The 17,841-nt window shown below is 35.4% G+C and overlaps 1 protein-coding gene across 1 annotated transcript in view; it reads right to left on the minus strand.

Moving 5' to 3' along the window:
• Nucleotides 1-551: 551 nt before the first annotated feature.
• The window catches only part of LOC113494856 (ABC transporter G family member 20), a 62,579-nt gene continuing 45,289 nt past the window's right edge, over nt 552-17,841 (minus strand). The window contains exons 7-17 of the mRNA XM_026873359.1: nt 16,905-16,998; nt 16,372-16,557; nt 15,612-15,853; nt 13,996-14,233; nt 13,478-13,655; nt 8,006-8,121; nt 6,353-6,423; nt 5,915-6,012; nt 2,537-2,704; nt 1,154-1,261; nt 552-881 (exon numbers count right to left, since the gene is read on the minus strand). Coding sequence (XP_026729160.1) covers nt 688-881; nt 1,154-1,261; nt 2,537-2,704; nt 5,915-6,012; nt 6,353-6,423; nt 8,006-8,121; nt 13,478-13,655; nt 13,996-14,233; nt 15,612-15,853; nt 16,372-16,557; nt 16,905-16,998 — 1,693 coding nt within the window. The 3' untranslated portion in view covers nt 552-687. The remainder of the gene's footprint in view (nt 882-1,153; nt 1,262-2,536; nt 2,705-5,914; nt 6,013-6,352; nt 6,424-8,005; nt 8,122-13,477; nt 13,656-13,995; nt 14,234-15,611; nt 15,854-16,371; nt 16,558-16,904; nt 16,999-17,841) is intronic.

Consider the following 17,841-nt stretch of genomic DNA (forward strand, 5'->3'; position numbering starts at 1 on the left):
ACATAATTAATAAGAATCGACATTTTTAAACCAATGATGAAACATATTTTATAGAACCAAAAGGACAAGCTGATACCACAAATTTAGATGATTAACAAACAGTAATGCAAGACCTCATGAATTCAAAAATCATAGTTAAAAAATAATGGTATAATTTTCTCGTTTTCACTCATTTATACCAAGCCTACAATACTGACATAATAAAAACCCATTAAGTACTAAAACTAACTAACTAATTAAGCCTAAACAGTTCGAATATACCCGATAAATTCTGAACTATGGCAAAATTACAATCCTACTTAATTTTGAGCAAATGGAAACCTAAGGGCAGATTTCATAAGTTATACAGACATTAGAATACCTCCTCTTAGTTCTCAAACACTTTAATACCAGTAGATAGCGTGGTGATCAATGCTCAGAACCTTCCCTATATGGGAAGAGGCCTGTGTCCAGCAGTGGGACATACATCGGTTGGTATATTATTAATAGCAGCGTAAACACATCTACTACCACCCAGTAAATAAAACTATTACGTCTGTTTCCCATAATTGGTGGAAAATGATGACTTCTACGCACCAAAATTTCAAATCTGATGACGTCAATTCTCCAGATTTGAAAGAGGACCGGTATTTTAATTTACAACCTGACGAAATCGCCCCTAAATACTAAACTTAACCTAGAATTAATTTAACCCTTCTTGAATTTGAGGAGTAGGATACTCGTGGTGAGGTAGACGGCAATCCAGATGGCGATGGAGGTGAAGCCGGCGGAGACAGTGGGAGTGTTGACACTCCAGCCTCTCTGCAGCATGGAGCGAAGACCCTCGGTGGACAGTGTTAGAGGCAAGAAGTAGCTGATCCATTGGAGGACGACGTGCATACCTGATAGGGATAGAAAAGAGGTACGTTATAAAAGGTAATCAAAGCCATAGTTAATTGGAGACAACTGGGAAAGAGATAACTAGAAGAAATTCTTTCTGAGACTAGATACACAATACGTTTAAGTACAAATAATTTGCTGAGTAACAAATATTATCATTTCATTTAGAGATATGATAATGTTACAGCTAGATTCATGTTATTTTCAATTATTTGATTTGTAGGGCATATAGAAAACTGTACAGGTTTTAGACGTAATAATGATGTAATCGTACCTTCAATAGGCCAGATGATCCCACAGAGCAACACCATTGGCAAGAATGATCCCAGAGCTATGTACGTAGCTGTTCTGTCTGTATCACATAGACAGGAGACGACGAATCCTAAAAACGAAAGGAAGAAACCTCAAATAAATACACAAAAAAGATTTCACTTCAAGAGTCATAATTATTTTTCTCTGGATCCCGGACTATAATTTTGATTAGGGTTTGTCTATTAGTGGGAAATTGTACCTAATATCAATTACCATAAAAGAGGGTTTTATATATCTACATAATTATATGGCATAGTGTGACCGTTGGTACTGCGTAGTTCCAATATTGTAAATAAAGTGTTATGGTGTTGCCTAGAAAATGTCCATCAATGATTGTTATCATCAGTAAAAGTGGTATTGCTAACTGTCGTATCCTTTCTTATACACCGTGATTTTTAGTCGTCTTACAAAAGCAGCCCAGTTCATGTATCCAATGACTAGAACACGTTCGTGATAAAAAAATAGGTATTTATGAGATTTGAATAAATTTACAATGCAATTTTTATTAAATATTATGATGCAATTCGTAGTTTTTTAGAAACACAGCTCTGTTGCGCGCGCGGTCCGAGCCTTGTAACAATGGTGAGGGGCGCGGGCGGCGGCGTTTTTATCTTTTTAAGAGTATTTTCAGATTTCTCTTATTTAATTTTTCTTCGTACTTATTGTCTTAGTTGATGATAAAAAAATAATAATCGCGCCTACGGGTATTTTACGTCGGATACATGAACTGGGCTCCTTTTGTAAGACGACAAAAAAATCACCGTGTATATGACGTCGCTTCAGATTTCAGATATTTTTAACATTGTTTGAGGGATCTATTTTCATTATAAAAGTGCACTTTCCAACACGAGCCGAGAAAGTTTTCAAAGGTCAAGCAAAATTGATTGCATAGTTGGATTTCGTTCATGTTATTAATAACATTTGAACGGATGCATGTTAAATTAGTTTAAATCTATGACAAGCTATTTTAGCGTATATTGCTTATTTATTTTGAAAAAGGAAATCAATTATTGGAAAGAAAAAAATAAGATTTTTTTTTTTAGTAAGCAATCCATCAAAATAGCTAGATCACTATAACAAATGACAACACGAGCTTGCTGATGCGAGATTGAAGCTAATTTACAGTTTTTTACTTGGGAAAAAAATCTTTATTTTCCGAACTAATGAAATTAATGACCTTCGGACCTTCAGACCCTCAGACCCAGCAAGTCATACATGCTGGGTCTGAGCGTTGCAGCGAAGTTGCTGATCGAAAAAGTAGTTTTGAACATTCAGTTAAATCCAGTAATATGCGTGAGTAAAGCAACACAGTTATTGTAATGCTAGGAGATTTCGCAGAACTTACCAAAAGTCATTCCACACAGCCCAGTCATGACTGTCAGGCAGATCACCCACCCGATAGGACCCTTCATCGTGAGCCCGAATAGAAGGAAACCCAGCAGCAGCACCACAGCAGACTGCACCAACATCACCAGCATCTCGACTATCACGTGGGAGAAGAGGATCTCGGTACCTGAAAAGAGAATTTGGGTTTAGGAAATAATTTACTCAAATTATGCAACTGTGTACCACTTATTGATTGTCATTTACTTTGGACAATACCCTGACTCACTGACCGTCCAGCATTTGATAAGTAAACATTCATCGCCGAACGCAATTAACTCCAAAAAAATACATTATTTATTTCCCTGAAAAAACAGATACAGTTATCGCCAACCGGCCTCCAGACAAAGTTCTTTTTCTTTTTCCTGCGCACTAGATATTCAAACCGTGTGTTCTGAAGGGTTTCACAAACATTTAAAGTCAGATGCACAAGACACCTCAACACGGGGTTCAAACCCACCACACATGCACAGTGAGTGTGGCGTGATGACAGAATACTCGCCTATCCGTGCAGTCAAACTATTCAAGCCATATTCCTCTATCGTCGAAGCTCGTTAAAAAAATCTACCTTTCATTGCACAACCATGTTTCATCATAAAAACTAACAACAAAACAAAAACTAAAGACAAATAGGGAATAATCTAGACTGCTCCTATTACTTACAAACATCTTTAGTTATGCATTGAACATGTTCAAACTACTGGAGTTGGAGAAACACGAACAACTCACAACTTGTATCAACAACGGCTCACTCAAACGCAAGTATTGAGCCCTTGTGTAACTTGCAACTGGCTAAGTATTCCTCTTGAGATTTGACGAATGGATAGAAGTTTCGTATTGACTTTCGTATAATTGTAATTTGTATATTTTTTTTATACTTTTTAGTTAAAAAATTAAGAAAACATGCAAAACTTCACAAAAGATACATCCCAAAACTACTGACCTTAGTCAGTTTTCCCCGCGAACGAAGTCGCTGGCATAGCTAGTGTAGTAAAAATGAACATTGAATATTCAAGTTAAGAAATGTCACTGCACAAAATTATTTTTTTTGAAAGTATTAAATATTTACTTCTGTCCGATACAATTTATATCTTGAACATCATCAGAACGTCATAGAAAACATTTTCACCTCTTTTATTACTTTACAGCAAAAAGTTAAGTTAAAGTTAAGTTATTGTACTGATCTATAATTGTCATTAAAAGAAATCAAATCTCACTTAATTTATGTTTTTTTGTATTAATTCCATAACAACCAATCGGCATATCTCAATCCTGCAAAATCAACATGGATACAGATCGCTTAACGATAACAATTTAACTCCGAAAATAATTATCTCCAAACAATATTCCTTAGGCTTAACTATCGCATCGATTTGTTATCGGTATGTCATTGAATTTTATCGCAGATTTAAGATGTTATTGGCTTATTGCCCTTAATGGCGAAAGGGTCAGTAATCCCACCCTACCCTCCTTGAATAATATAATTACAGTTGTGGGAAAGAGATGATGCTCTACGAAATGTATTTCGCTATCTCGCTTCCGCATCGCGTAATGTTACTTGATACGATAGTAAGGTCTTAGTCCTTAAAAGTTATTGAATGACATTATCGCTCTCCGTGCCATTAAAGACTGCAAGGATAGGATTGGCAATTAAAACAGTTTGACGACACCAATTAATTTTGATTTGGAAGGTGTTACAAATAAGTGTCGAAGGTGTTTTGTCTTTCCTTTGGATGTTATTGGAGCAGTATTAATGGACAAAATTGGGACTGGACTGAATATAACTTCTTCACATTATCTAAAAAATTAATAGATAATATTGAATACTGGGCATATAAATTAGGAATCTTTTTCGTTTATTTATTACATGGAAAATTAAAAATATTTCACTTTTGATTTTTTTTTTAAACAAAACCTGCTAAGTTGTGAGTGTTTATGACGTAATGACTAAACAAATTTGGTGCATGAAAATGACGTCATGCGTAAGTTCTGTTCGCCTTTACTTGTACAAGTTATGTTTGCGTTACCAAAGAAGAAAAGAGCGCGCGAGCGAGATTGCTGCTCTACGCTGTGTATTGCACTATCTCACTTTCACGTGGTGGTAGACCCCGTAAGTCAGATTGAATAACGAAATTCTCGTCATCCCTATTATTTTTGTTATTTTTACAGTTCCTTAACTTGAATATTTTTACAAGTACCTATCAATATCTCACACAAGTACTATGAATAACTAAAGTTTGGAATACACAAATTTAACGAACTATATTTTGTTTCATCAATTCAACTTTTTGTATGGAACAAGTCATTATAACTGGAGCCTGCAAATACTCAAAACAAACCAACCCTATCATAAATTCGGTAACAAAAGGTATGAAACATACATTTTTATCTGTACATTGACTAGGGATGTCACATTAAATATTTTGTATCGATGGCGGACATGGTAGTAACTTTTAAGATTCCGATTAATAATAGTCAGGGTCTAGATCAGATTCTATAATTTCGTTTTTTTATGTTTAAAACCTCGGACTGACAAAAAACCAATGTATCTTCTGTGTTTATTTATTAGAATCTCTAATAAATAAATACACAAATAATGACACACGTAGAAATTATTGCACTTGAAAGGCGATTCGGATTTCGTGGCTCTGACAATAATTAGCAATTAATTAAAAGTGACACATCAATTCAAGTGAGAAATTCAAGGGCGGGCGAATCTGGGTGCTGTCTAATATGCGGGCGAATCTGACCTTTAAAAGGTGCAATTTATTAGTCTAATTTGAATGTATTTTGAATGTATCTTTTTAATTTCGGATACATTTTCGACTACAATTTCTCACGGCTAATTCACATCCCTACTCTCACCATCATTTCACAGAATAGGGTTGCCATGTAATTAGGGTTTCACAAACTGCGACTAACTGGTAATTGGGTGTCATTTTATAGGCGAAGGTAACGCTGATTAGGGTTACGTTAACCTTTTCTCAAACTGCACGCCAAGGTCAGAATATAACTCCTTATAATGGTTTTGGGTTTACGATTTGGTTGATTTTATTTATGTAAACCAGTTTATATGCTGTTTTTGGTGTTCGTTTTTCTCCTGTAGACTGAGATATTGATTTGAAGTGGTTTCCCTTTTATGCTTAAGTCACGCTGCACGTATGCTTTTTTTCATTAATGGTTGAATACGATCACGTACTGTGATTGTTTCAAATTGCTTTGATGATTAAGTCAGCAAGTCTCAAGATATTTATTTTTAATTTCAGGAGTAACTTTAATCTAAATTAAAAGTATAGATAAACAAGTAATTTGACTCTGAAAAAGTCATTTAACAGCTTACCAGTGATTCCAGAAACCAGGGACCTCTCCAGAATACCCTCGTTTCTCTCAGCCAACATAGATCCGGAAGTCAAAGCGACGGCCAAGAAGAACACGATTCTGTAGACAAATGCTTGATAAAGTATCCATTGCATAGTATACTAATTCAAGGATTTAGTTTAAACTACGATGGGGAGGGGATAGAAGAAATATAAAATGAAGAGGAAGAAGATGTGAAAATGAACTCCTTCATTTTCCCTTCTAGAGTTAAACGCTTAATGCAACAGCGCTTTTATATCCCCTCTATGGTAACTTTATAAGTTTAACGAAACCTTGTTGAAAGTCGCATAGAAAGTTTCATCTCAAAAAAATGTAAGGAAAGTATGTATATTGAAAAAAAGAAAATTTTAGCTCTTCAATATTAATTGGTAAAATAATACAAAACGAAAAAAAAACTTACGTTAAAATAACCCCGGGTCCTGCAAAGTCAGTGAAATTGGGCACATCCAATCCGTATATGGGTTTGTTGAACTGAAACAAAAACAAACAAAATGTTATTTTTAATTAACTAAAATTAACTAAATATTCTCGACTCGAAAAACATTAAATAAAAATTCAATACTAAGTAATTGCTTTGGAAAATAATATTGTTTTTTACAGTAAATACATATAACCAACTTCAAATAAAAAAACTATGAAACCAAACTTCATGATATTGGTACGGGACTAAATTACAGTTATTTTACGTGACATGCAAAATGAATCAACAAAATCGGTCCATCCAGTGTGAAGATCTGAGGTAGCAAACATAAAAAATGCAGAAGAATTTTGAAGTCGATTGATAATATTTATCCTACTCTAGCCTCGACCACATGACCTCTTAAATCGGGACTCATTCAGTTGTGAAAGCAAGTGATAGTGCTATTCACTTCTACACATTGATAACAGAACTGCAACTGATAATAATAAAGGAACAATATCTTTCTCATTCAATGATGCAACGGTTAACTCACGCCTATTTATCGGATTTCGCGATCCCGCCGCACCAACTCATAATTAACCAATCGGAGTCGGTTGTTTCGGAAACTAGTTGGGCAATCCCGATAAATACGCGTGAGTAAACTTAAACATCATTTTGAATCGTTCTCATGATAGTTACTATAAAACATGTGTGTCTATAATACGCATAAAAATACGAAGCCACACAGCAACAGTCCAACATTTCTCATTCCGTTGTCGCACTTCAATTGATCGTCTAACGTTAAGGCTCAATTACACTAACGAGAAATATGGAGCAAGTTACAATACATTGCCGGCAATGTTATATCATTTTTAACACTAAAACTGCGTAGATTCTAAATGTAGGTACTGAACAAGCTCGAAGCTGTGGTAGCCTAGTGGTAAAATAATAGGAAAGACATGTCAAAGGTCTATGTTCGATCTCAATCAACGGAGTGACTTTTTGAACGTTGAGTGAGTTTTAGAAATAAATGTTACAGCTTCCGTGTTTCGAAAGGCAAACTATAATTGAGATCGCCCTATTACTCACAAGCACAATATGCGCCTAGTGACACCACAAGCACCAACCGACTAGCTCAAATTGATAAGGACGCTGTGGCACTCACACGATATTCCTCGTCTGATCTACATGACCCTTAAGTTAGTGCGAGTTTCCTCACGTACCCACGTATCATTAATCACGTATGTTATCTTAATTCTTTGCCCCAATCGACGAGGATCGACGAAAATCCTATTACGTGAGATGTTATCAATCACACACGACACCTTCTCAAGTAGGTGTTGTGTACACTTAGATACTTGTTGAGACACGAATGTTTTTGAATCTTGTTTTTATGTACTTTCATTATACTGCACTTTCACACAACGCCATCTTGTTTTAAATTTGGCGAAGGTTGTGTTAGGAATAATAGACAACCGATAAACATAGTTTCTAAATATATATGAAATATATATTAAAAACAAACTAAATTGAAATCGCTCAATCGGTTCGGTAGCTACGATGCCATAGACAGTTACAAACAACAAACTTACAACACCTTTCTCTTGTGTTGGGATTTAAAAAATGGTCAACGTGGAATGGTAGTGTACTTACGTGGACAGGAATGGACATGATCCTCGTTGGCAGATCACAGACGGTGGCTAAATGTTCTGAAGCATCCATGAAGGCCAGCTGCAGGTCTCTGTATAACATCCACTCCACTTGTTTGTCTGTTGGGGAAAATTCAAGAATTAAAAATTGAGTCCAAATAAGAAAAACCGAACCGGAATGCGTAATCATGGGCTAATACGGTGGCGGCCTTTTAGCCAGTTTTAGGAACTTAGTCTAGAAATTCTTATAAATCAACAAACAGCAAAAACCGTTACATCATTTAATAATGGCAAAAATAATATTTTTAAATAAAATTGCTGAGATTAGCACAGATATTTACGTAGTATTTATAGTGTAACTGTACTACTTTGAATCTATTGAATTTTGAACACAATTCTCCATAGTTGAGCTCCAAACTTCTTTCTGAAGCTTCAATAAGAAAGAGCTTTCAGAATGCGCAGCATTTGTGCATCATAAACCAAGCTCAAATACAACACACGCAACTACGCATCAAGAGCATTCATACTCAAACTACGTATAGCATTACCAAAATATCAAATCTCATTAAACGTTTATCTATCCATACGCATAGTAGATAGGTAGGGTTATATTCAGTAAACAAGGACGTACCAGTGTAACCCTTCCCATAAAAGATACCTCACTCGGAAACCCACGTCTAGTAATGGCACAATTAATTTTAAGAAAACCCTAAACTCGTTTGACTTGTCCAGGGATTGAGTGTTTCATTAAAAGTGGAACGGATTTATGTGTGTTGTAAATATAGAGGGAGATTTAATAGAGGATAATCGAAAGAAATAAAAAGAGGTAATCGATTTTTCGATATGTCGAAGGGCCTAAAAGGGTCTTTAAAACGCGTCACTGGTGAAAAAGGAATAGAATATGCTGTAACTGTATGATTTACTGATATTTTTTAAGAAAACTACTCGAAACGACGGTCTCGCTAAGGAGATTAATCCTTACACATAAAAAACACCGAAATTCAGGATCGTACCCGCGACACGTCGCTGTTTGTGGGTTTGGCGTGGTCACTTTAACCACTCGGCTATTTGTGCAGTCAAAATACAAGCAAAATGGAGATACTTTTCGACAACTAAGACCATGTGTTAATTTGTATGCCATTCGTAAATAAAAGCTATTTATTGTTCTACAAACATTTTAGCACCGAGAATATTTGAAATGAAAACACTATTTACGTGTGTTAAATGTAATTAGTTTGTAGGTTTTAAACAAATTTTCCCGATACCCAATACATTTAATTAAGTGGCGACCGAATTGGCCGAATGAATTCGAGAATTTTCTCGTTTAGTTTTAAAACAGTATTGATTGCATAATGTTTTATTTAAGCACTAGCTGCTGCCCTCGGGTCTGCCGGCTACAAATAAAAAATAACCCCACGAGGACCTAAAATTGGGAACCTATGTGTTAATCCTATTTATAAACTATCCGTGTACCAAGTTTTGTCTAAATCCGTTCAGTTGTTTTCGCGTGTAAGAGGAACAAACATCTAAACCTCGTTTTAGGATATTAAAACTAGTCAATCATAAAACAAGGCTTATAATTTAAATAATTGGAAAAGTTTAATACAGGAATGTGATCTTTTTTCCGATTTTGCGTATCGACGAATTTAACCAAACCATATAATTAATCTCTTCAAACGATCTCATAAAAACAAGAACAATCGGTACTGGCAAAACCGAAAAAATCCATGCAATACGAGAAAATTCGCAGGCACGAACTAGTTAACAAATAAGCAAGCAAAACAAATGAACGAACAAATTTATAACAGGACATTTTAATTGAGGATATCGATAAAAGTTTTGAATGGTTCGAAACTGACTACTACCACTTCAAGAGCTAAAACTCTTGCTCATGTGGAAGGGAGACAACGCTCTACAGTTTGAATGACGGCATCTCGCTCCCACGATTGTATCAATTTATTTTTAAGGGGTACTTGTAGGACCCAGACCGGATACTCGCATTTGAAACTAGGTGTCATGAAAAGTTTAAGTGCTTTTCCACTCAAAGTTTCATGTAACTGTTGAGTGTTGATATTATATTTTATTATTTAAGCATCTGATATGAAACTGGAATTTAAGTTTTGAGCTTGGTTGGTCGGATCTTTGTTTCAGGTTGATAGGTTTCTTTTGTCGCAGTATATTTATTTTTTAAGACTCGACGGATCGCGGATCGGAAGATATCGATGTTAAAATAAATTTATTAACTTACAAGATAAATATTATATCCTAAAATAAGTATGTGAGTGGTAGAGGCCACAAGGCCAAACTGACTGTGCTTAACGTGTTGCATATTCGATTAATATTAATTATATAACGTTTAAGCAGGCGCTAAAAATAAAATATGGCGGAAAACTTGCATCATGAAGTTATAGACTAGGAGTGTCCCAAAAGGCTGATGGCATGTTGGTTGGCAGACAAGAAAAAACCACTAAAAGCAAACATAATTTTCCTTAATCATTAATGCAAGAGACTTCCTTGATAAATAAACGCATTTCCTTAAAACGAGAACCACAAAGGTATCCTCAAAGGGGAACGAATAGAAAGGTAATTGATCTTTTTGGAATGGAATATGTCAAAAAGAACACTTAAGAATTTCCCAATATGTAAGTAATGAATAATTTATTGAGTGTCTTAGTAGCCTTAAAAGGTTGCTTTGAGTACAAAGGGTCTATTAAACAGATAGATAAGCCTAAGTGGATAGGATGCCACAATAGAAATGCTAGCTTTGTGGAACTGGCTGTACTCCTTTCTTTCCAATGCCTTTACAAGACTCGTCTGGAAGTTGTACGGAAGGAAATATAGTGGACATCCTTACGTATAGAGATAGACTGAAAGGAATAAAGACTTTTACTTTCTTATTCAATTTTTACTCAAGGTTACGCTACTTTCATGTCTTAGGAAATATTCTAAAGTTAACAGTAAAGAACTCTTGAGGTCAAGTGATACTTTAGTGTCTACATAACCAAAATTATTCCGAAATTGTTCTACCGTAACTTTTTCATGTAGTATAATAATAATACCAGAACATATACTTATATTTCACAGCCGAGGAAGGTCCAAAGAATTAATGTTCGAGAATTTTTTCACCTCTATTCCTCGTTTAATTTGTTGGCCCTGCCGAAAATTAAGACAACAGGCACTTAATTCAACAAATAGGGCGCGTAAAATGAGGCCTCACGGAGGGCCTCACGAAGGGCCGCCTGAACGCAAGTAGGGCCTGAAATTAACGAGCCCTTAATGCGATTTTGTTTATTCTGTATCCAATCTGTATTGAGCTGTTTGGACTAAAGAGATCTATTTGACTCAATTTACGTCAATTAATTTATGTCTAGGGTTTGAAGGTACGTTAAGGGTAAGGTTTTGTAAATGATGTCAAATGAGAATTTTGGTTTCGTAGAGGTGGAAACTAGTTCAGACATTTTTTGGGAAATTGTGTAATAACCGGTTACGTAGAAAGAGGCTTAAGACAAAGAAATCCGGGGGGGGGGGGTAAGAAATCAATTTAAGGATGGGGGAACCTACCATATAAATGTATGACAGCAACAACGGCTGCTTAACCGCGATCTGAGGATCTAAGTTATTTAATGCAATAGCGAAAGCAAAAATACATCATCTGTGAAAATTGCACCTGTCCATCTATCACAGTTCATAAGATACATCCTTATAACATACAATGGTGCCATAGTAACAGGATTCCGTTTTACCCTCTGGTTACCGATCTCTAAAGACCACGCCTACTCCAACAGATCCCAGTAAATACCGTACAGAGAAAAGGTCGGTTGTATTGTCATTTTCGTGGTTAGGCCCCTATTTGACTGTTTCAATTTACGCTTAACAACCGCCATTACATTTTTAACATTACCGGCTTTCCATGCAAATTGAAATATAAATGCCTTTTCATAAGCGTAGGTTTACAACGAGTTGTATTAAGATGAGTTCTTCCTGTTGTTGTGTATTATTGTTCGTAGGTCGCCATTACGTTTTTTTTTTTTGGACTAGCTCGCCACACATTGCCCATATTTGCAATTCCTGTAAGCCACAATGTACAATGAAACCAACGAAAAACAATCGAAACACGTGAGCTCGGTTTCAGGGGAAACGATTAAATACCTTGAAACCCGCACTGAAATTAATCAAAATTGGTATCTGTAATTTCTACAATTGAGGAGCTCGTGGCTGTGCTATAACCGCATAAGTGATTCGATCACAGGTTAAGCTATGCTTGACGCGGTTGGTCCGTAGATGGGTGACCATCTTTGTCATAGCGAGTTCCTCCGTGTTTCGGAAGGCACGTTAAATTGTGGGTCCCGGCTGTTATTCCTACATCTTTGACAGTCGTTACAGGTAGTCAGAAGCTTTAAAAAGTCTGACAGCCAGTCTAACCAAGGGGTGTCATGTTGCCCAGGTAACTGGGTTGAGGAGGTCAGATAGGCAGTTGCTGCTTGTAAAACACAGGTACTCAGCTGAAACCTGTTGGACTGGTAGCCGACCCCAACATAGTTGGGAAAAGGCTAGGCCGATGATGAATTTCCTTGCTATTTCTTCATCGGGTCCTATTTCCAATTCATTTTTATATTTCTCCTTTTATCCATGTTGCTCAGTAATCGCTGCTTTCACACAATCCATACATATTTTATTCAAATCTGCTTTGGATGGTTCATCCATTTCATATATTTTAGGTACATTAATTACCTTAGGTAAAAATACATAAATTCAACCTGATACTAATTGCTGTGCGACTATCAAACAATTTTTTATAACAAAATTTTATTATATTCCCTAAAGATTTATCGCAATTGCTTCCCAAAAATCAACTCTATTCCCTTCCCAAAAAGTTTACTTAACATTGAACGCTTAGGAGCAAAAAAACTCAATGGCCAATCGCGTTGATTGGGGATGTGAAAAATCTCATTTGTATGTAAATGATACAAAGATTTTTTGCCTTCAACGATAAACCAACAATCACGTTAATTAAGGCGATCCTTAATTAAGCTTGGACACATGATACGTGTCCCCAAGATGGCGGATATAATGACACGTGCTTTTTGTTCCAGCCGTGTTGTATCAAAGGTGTTAATGGATACGGGACAGTTTCCTTAATGTTGTTAAGGTGAGACAACATTTATTTTGTTTGGATAATATCGCAAGAATAATAATTGATATAAACATTGTCGAAATCGTTGGTTGTAGTGTTTTGTATAATATACATTTATGAATATCCAATGGTATCTGCTTTGTTCGAAATCCTAATCTATTCAAAAATTCAGCAAAATCAGAATCAAAATATTATCTGCCTACATACCTCCGTCACGAATGTTCGAGCATTTATCATTATGCTAGCTCACTGTGGGTTGCTGATTTCAGACTCCAATATTTAAAATCCAGGTTTTTACCTTTTCGTCATGTATTTATATTATTCCCTTTATTGAGTACTTACCAGTGACATCCATATGGGCTTCCATGTCTGAATGCTTGACGGTCCAGTTGGTGACGTGTCGCGGGTCCGTGATCCTCTGCATCAGTGACTCGGAGAAGTTGGAGTGGAAGACCAGGACAGCGCGAGCTTTACCCTTCTCAGCTTCCGCCATAGCCAGCTCTTTTGATGGATAGGTTATCTGTAAAGGGAGAAAAGGTTATTCATCAATTTATCCTGGTGATTGAGAGAGAAATCTTAATTAATCTATTTATTTTTGTCGAATCCTGTAAATATGTCATGTGCAATTTTCTATTCTAGTATTTATTGATATAGAAGCCCTCAATAGCATTTTTCGTTTGTGTAAGATTGAATGGTAAAATATGCCCTTATGTAATAGGCTTAGTGCGTCACTAGAGAGGCACAAGATGACACTCTTCTTGAAGAGCTATGACAAGGGATGCCAAGCCAATGGACATGAACACCACACTATATGAAATTAATTAAGCTAAATTATTTCTTAAATCTTAGCCAATACTCACCAAATTCGATTGCCGAGTCGACAGAAAATCAAGATATTCACAACTGAATCTTGTCAAGTTCCATTCGTAGGTATTCGGATCTTGCGGGCAGACATCCTTGTTGTATTCACAGAGGGGGTTCGTAGAGTTGACTTCATAGTTCACGACGGCTATAGGTAGACCAACTGGGTAATGACCAATGGCGAGGCAGAAGAATATCATTTGGGAGACCGGTAGACCAACGATGAATGCTAAGGCACTGGAAAATAAATTTTAGGTTTAATGATTCGTTGGATACAAGTTTCATGAGTGTTCAATAAGTAGGTAAAAATCAACCTGAATTTAAAGGTAAAAAATATTACGTCTAAGAACTTATGGAAAAAATATAAGGGGTAATTCAGACTCAGAGAAAGGTTTGTTTTTTACGGCGATATTAGACATCTCTTTTCGTAATCTGGCCAATTTTCTCTAAACAAATGCATAATAAAATCGCATATTATTTAAATATTCATAAAACAATATGTAACAAGTAAATAAGTTTGATACGATTTTTTTAGCCTAACAGGTATACGCTTTTACCATTCCTACCTATGTACCTCCACCTACGTGAAGCTAAATAATAATATTGACCGTCCCTCCAATCCCAGTTTCATTCACGCAATAAATTTCATTAATAGCCTTTCATTGGTTCTTTCCGCTCGACCAAACACATTAATTTCATCCACACCATTCATTATTTAAGTGATGCCCCACAAATAGTGTTTTGTTTCGTAAAAACAGCTGATACTTTAATTTAGATCAAAATTAATGCAATTCCCTTAAATGATTTTTTTTGACGATTAAGAAGTTAGTCTTGAAGTGCAGTGTCAGATGGAAATCAGGAAGAATTAAGATCACAGAAAGATAAAGAGCGTAAATGCTGAACAGTGCAGTTTCAGACACGTTTTTTCTGCACCTATTGATCATCACATAATTCTGTATGTAACCTCAATTAATTGACCATGAAATAAAAATTAACCAACAAGAGCATTTAATCAAACAACTCTTTTTAGATATCATACTAGTGCAATTGCTACAGTTATACTTGCAACAGTGCTATGTTTAAGTAAATACATAAGAGAATAATTCATGTCCCTTAAATCATGTTAAACCATTGATTCCCACTGCTAAAAGTTGGTATTTGGCTGTGAGTTATTTTTTACAATCCTCACAACAGCAATTGAAAGCCCTAAACAAGGAAATTAAAGATTGACCCATAAATTATCATTTTGGGCAAACAACAAAAATATTTTCCTCGTTTCAGATAGTTAAAGCTTAATTGATTGGGAGATATGTTTTGACAGTTTCACGGCGTTCCTTGCGTGAATACTATCTCGGAAGATCCCAGTTGTAACGATTTTGTTTTTAAGAAATTGTAAATTCCAATGTATACCATTTTTTCCGTCTCCGATTTAATAATTCAATACTTACTGAACTAACTTTAACTAGCGTTTACAAAATAATGAACATAATTAATTGAAATAATACAATCACACAGATTGCTCTATGACATCTGACTTTGTTCCTACACTTCGACTAGACAGTGACAAAGCCAATACAACGCCAATGTGCTACCTAACAACCAAACGTATTCTTACCCAAAATTCCTGAACAGACTTAAGAAGTTCTTCCAAATCAGAGCCTTCATATGATGCCATTTCATCGGTATATACATGTCCATGTTCCTGGCTGGCTTCTCAGGAGGAGGCATGGCTTCAATCGGCGCCACCAGCTCCGGGGTCACCACCACTCGGCCTCTGCTGCTCATCGATACGTTGTCACCAAATTCACCAGAGATCTCGCCTATTTCAGCCTCTTCTAGATCCACTGCAGCTGGGTTCTGGTGAAATAGAAGGTTAGGTTAGAGATTGTTTAAACAATTTTCAAACAGTCCGCGTGGGTCGATATCAAAACCACGTATTACTTATAAAAAAGTATATCCTTATCCAAATTTTTACGAGAGGAATGAAGTTTTTGTGTATTTAACTTGCTTCTTCGGAAAATTTAGTTTATAGTTATAAAGAAAAACTAAATTTAAAGTATTGTCGGGATCTGACGATAAAACTTATAAATCTCGCGATTAGGGCCTATCGAAAATGCAAATGTATGGAAATGAAATTCGGTTCTTTGACTTAAATCTGAATAGAAGCAATCGTTTTTCAACAACGTTAAAATTGACAGAAATGTAAGTTTTATGTACATTTTTGACGCTTCGTGGGTAAGAGGTGATAAGTGGTTCAAAAATGAAGTTATTTTGCTTTGGTATTCGGCTTTGCTGTGGTAAAATAAATAACCCTTGGCATATTTTTTATAAATAATTGATTCTCCCATAGTTCCATTTAATTTTCGGTTACTTACCGGTAACGCAGGTAATTCCACTCTCTCCACAACGTCAGCGAGGATACTGGACCGTCTCCTCTTCCCGAGGTTCTGTAACACTGAGAGCTTAAGAAATACTTCTTCTAAACTCTCTCCCTGGTAGCGACGGATCAGCTCCATCGGAGATTCTTCTGCTAAGAATCTGCCACCTCGCATGAGGCCAATCTGAAGGGGAAATTGTTTTTAATTAGTAACTGCATTTTTTATGCTTTTTATCATTATCCTCTACATGATTTTTTTGTTCTAACGATGAATTCGAATATCCAGTTATAAAATATTGACGTGGTAGAACGAAATACTCTTTTTCATACATTGGTATTTATTTAATTAATCAGAATAGATACATATCCATGATGCTAAAAAAATACGTACAAATTCTACCAACAATCCCACGATTTTTTATTTTATTCCTGATGTTAAGTATATTATATTATAACGTAGTTTACATTCAAAAAATGTATAGTTTTTTTGATAAGTATTTTGGAATTTAATAAAATACTGAAAATACTCACAATATCAGCTTGTTTCGTCTCATCTATGTAGTGAGTTGTAATGATAACCGTAGTGCGTCCACCCTTCGTTATCTCCACTAAATGATCCCAAATACTGCAAACAAAATATGTTTCAACAATTAAATCTAAAGTAAATTTACATATGAAATTGTTAATCAGATGTTCTAGAAAGTGCGGTTTAAATCGTGTTGTAGCAAAGTCATCCGCATATGGACAACTTGCTTTAAAAAAGCTATTAAAAATGACAAAATCTATACATGTTATGTCGTTCTTTTGGCCAATACAAAATGGTTTTAATTTCGAAATTTCTTCATTTTTATAATACACACTTAGATTTGTTTTGTATTATTTTAGTTCGTCTTTCGTTTGATACCTACATTTAAGGATGAGAATTTCTAAGGCATTGTAAAATAAAATACACTTTCGCCATTTTATGGAAACTATCTTGGACCTATTGTTCCATCAAGCGTAACTAAAAACACTCTCGTTTAATTCACGATTGAAGCAACAAAAAACAAAATCAAAATCGGTTCATTACTTCCAGATTCAAACCTGTACCATCCATCGTTTTGGCTTCGGAGTTTAAACCAGACTTGTTTTTATATAAAACAGGTTTAAAAAGATAAAATAACAATTTATACTGAGTTAACTCGGTTATTTTTAATCATACTTTAATTAAAATGAACATCAACGTTTTGCTTTTGGGAGGTTTTTGACCTTCAAGCGGTCTTATGTTTGACACTTTAGTTTACCTGACTACTACAAATAGTTATTTTTAGGATAGAACTCGACTTTTTGTAGACGTTAGTTTTATGTGTTTAAGGAGTCTGCACTTTGTTTATTTTATTGCAAACATTATTTACTGCGAGTCAGCATGAACTGAATATTTAATTGTTTAGCAGTTTTATTTATTCTACTCGTACTATGTCAAAATCGT

Source organism: Trichoplusia ni, chromosome 6 (assembly GCF_003590095.1).
Source record: "Trichoplusia ni isolate ovarian cell line Hi5 chromosome 6, tn1, whole genome shotgun sequence".
Taxonomy (NCBI): domain Eukaryota; kingdom Metazoa; phylum Arthropoda; class Insecta; order Lepidoptera; family Noctuidae; genus Trichoplusia; species Trichoplusia ni.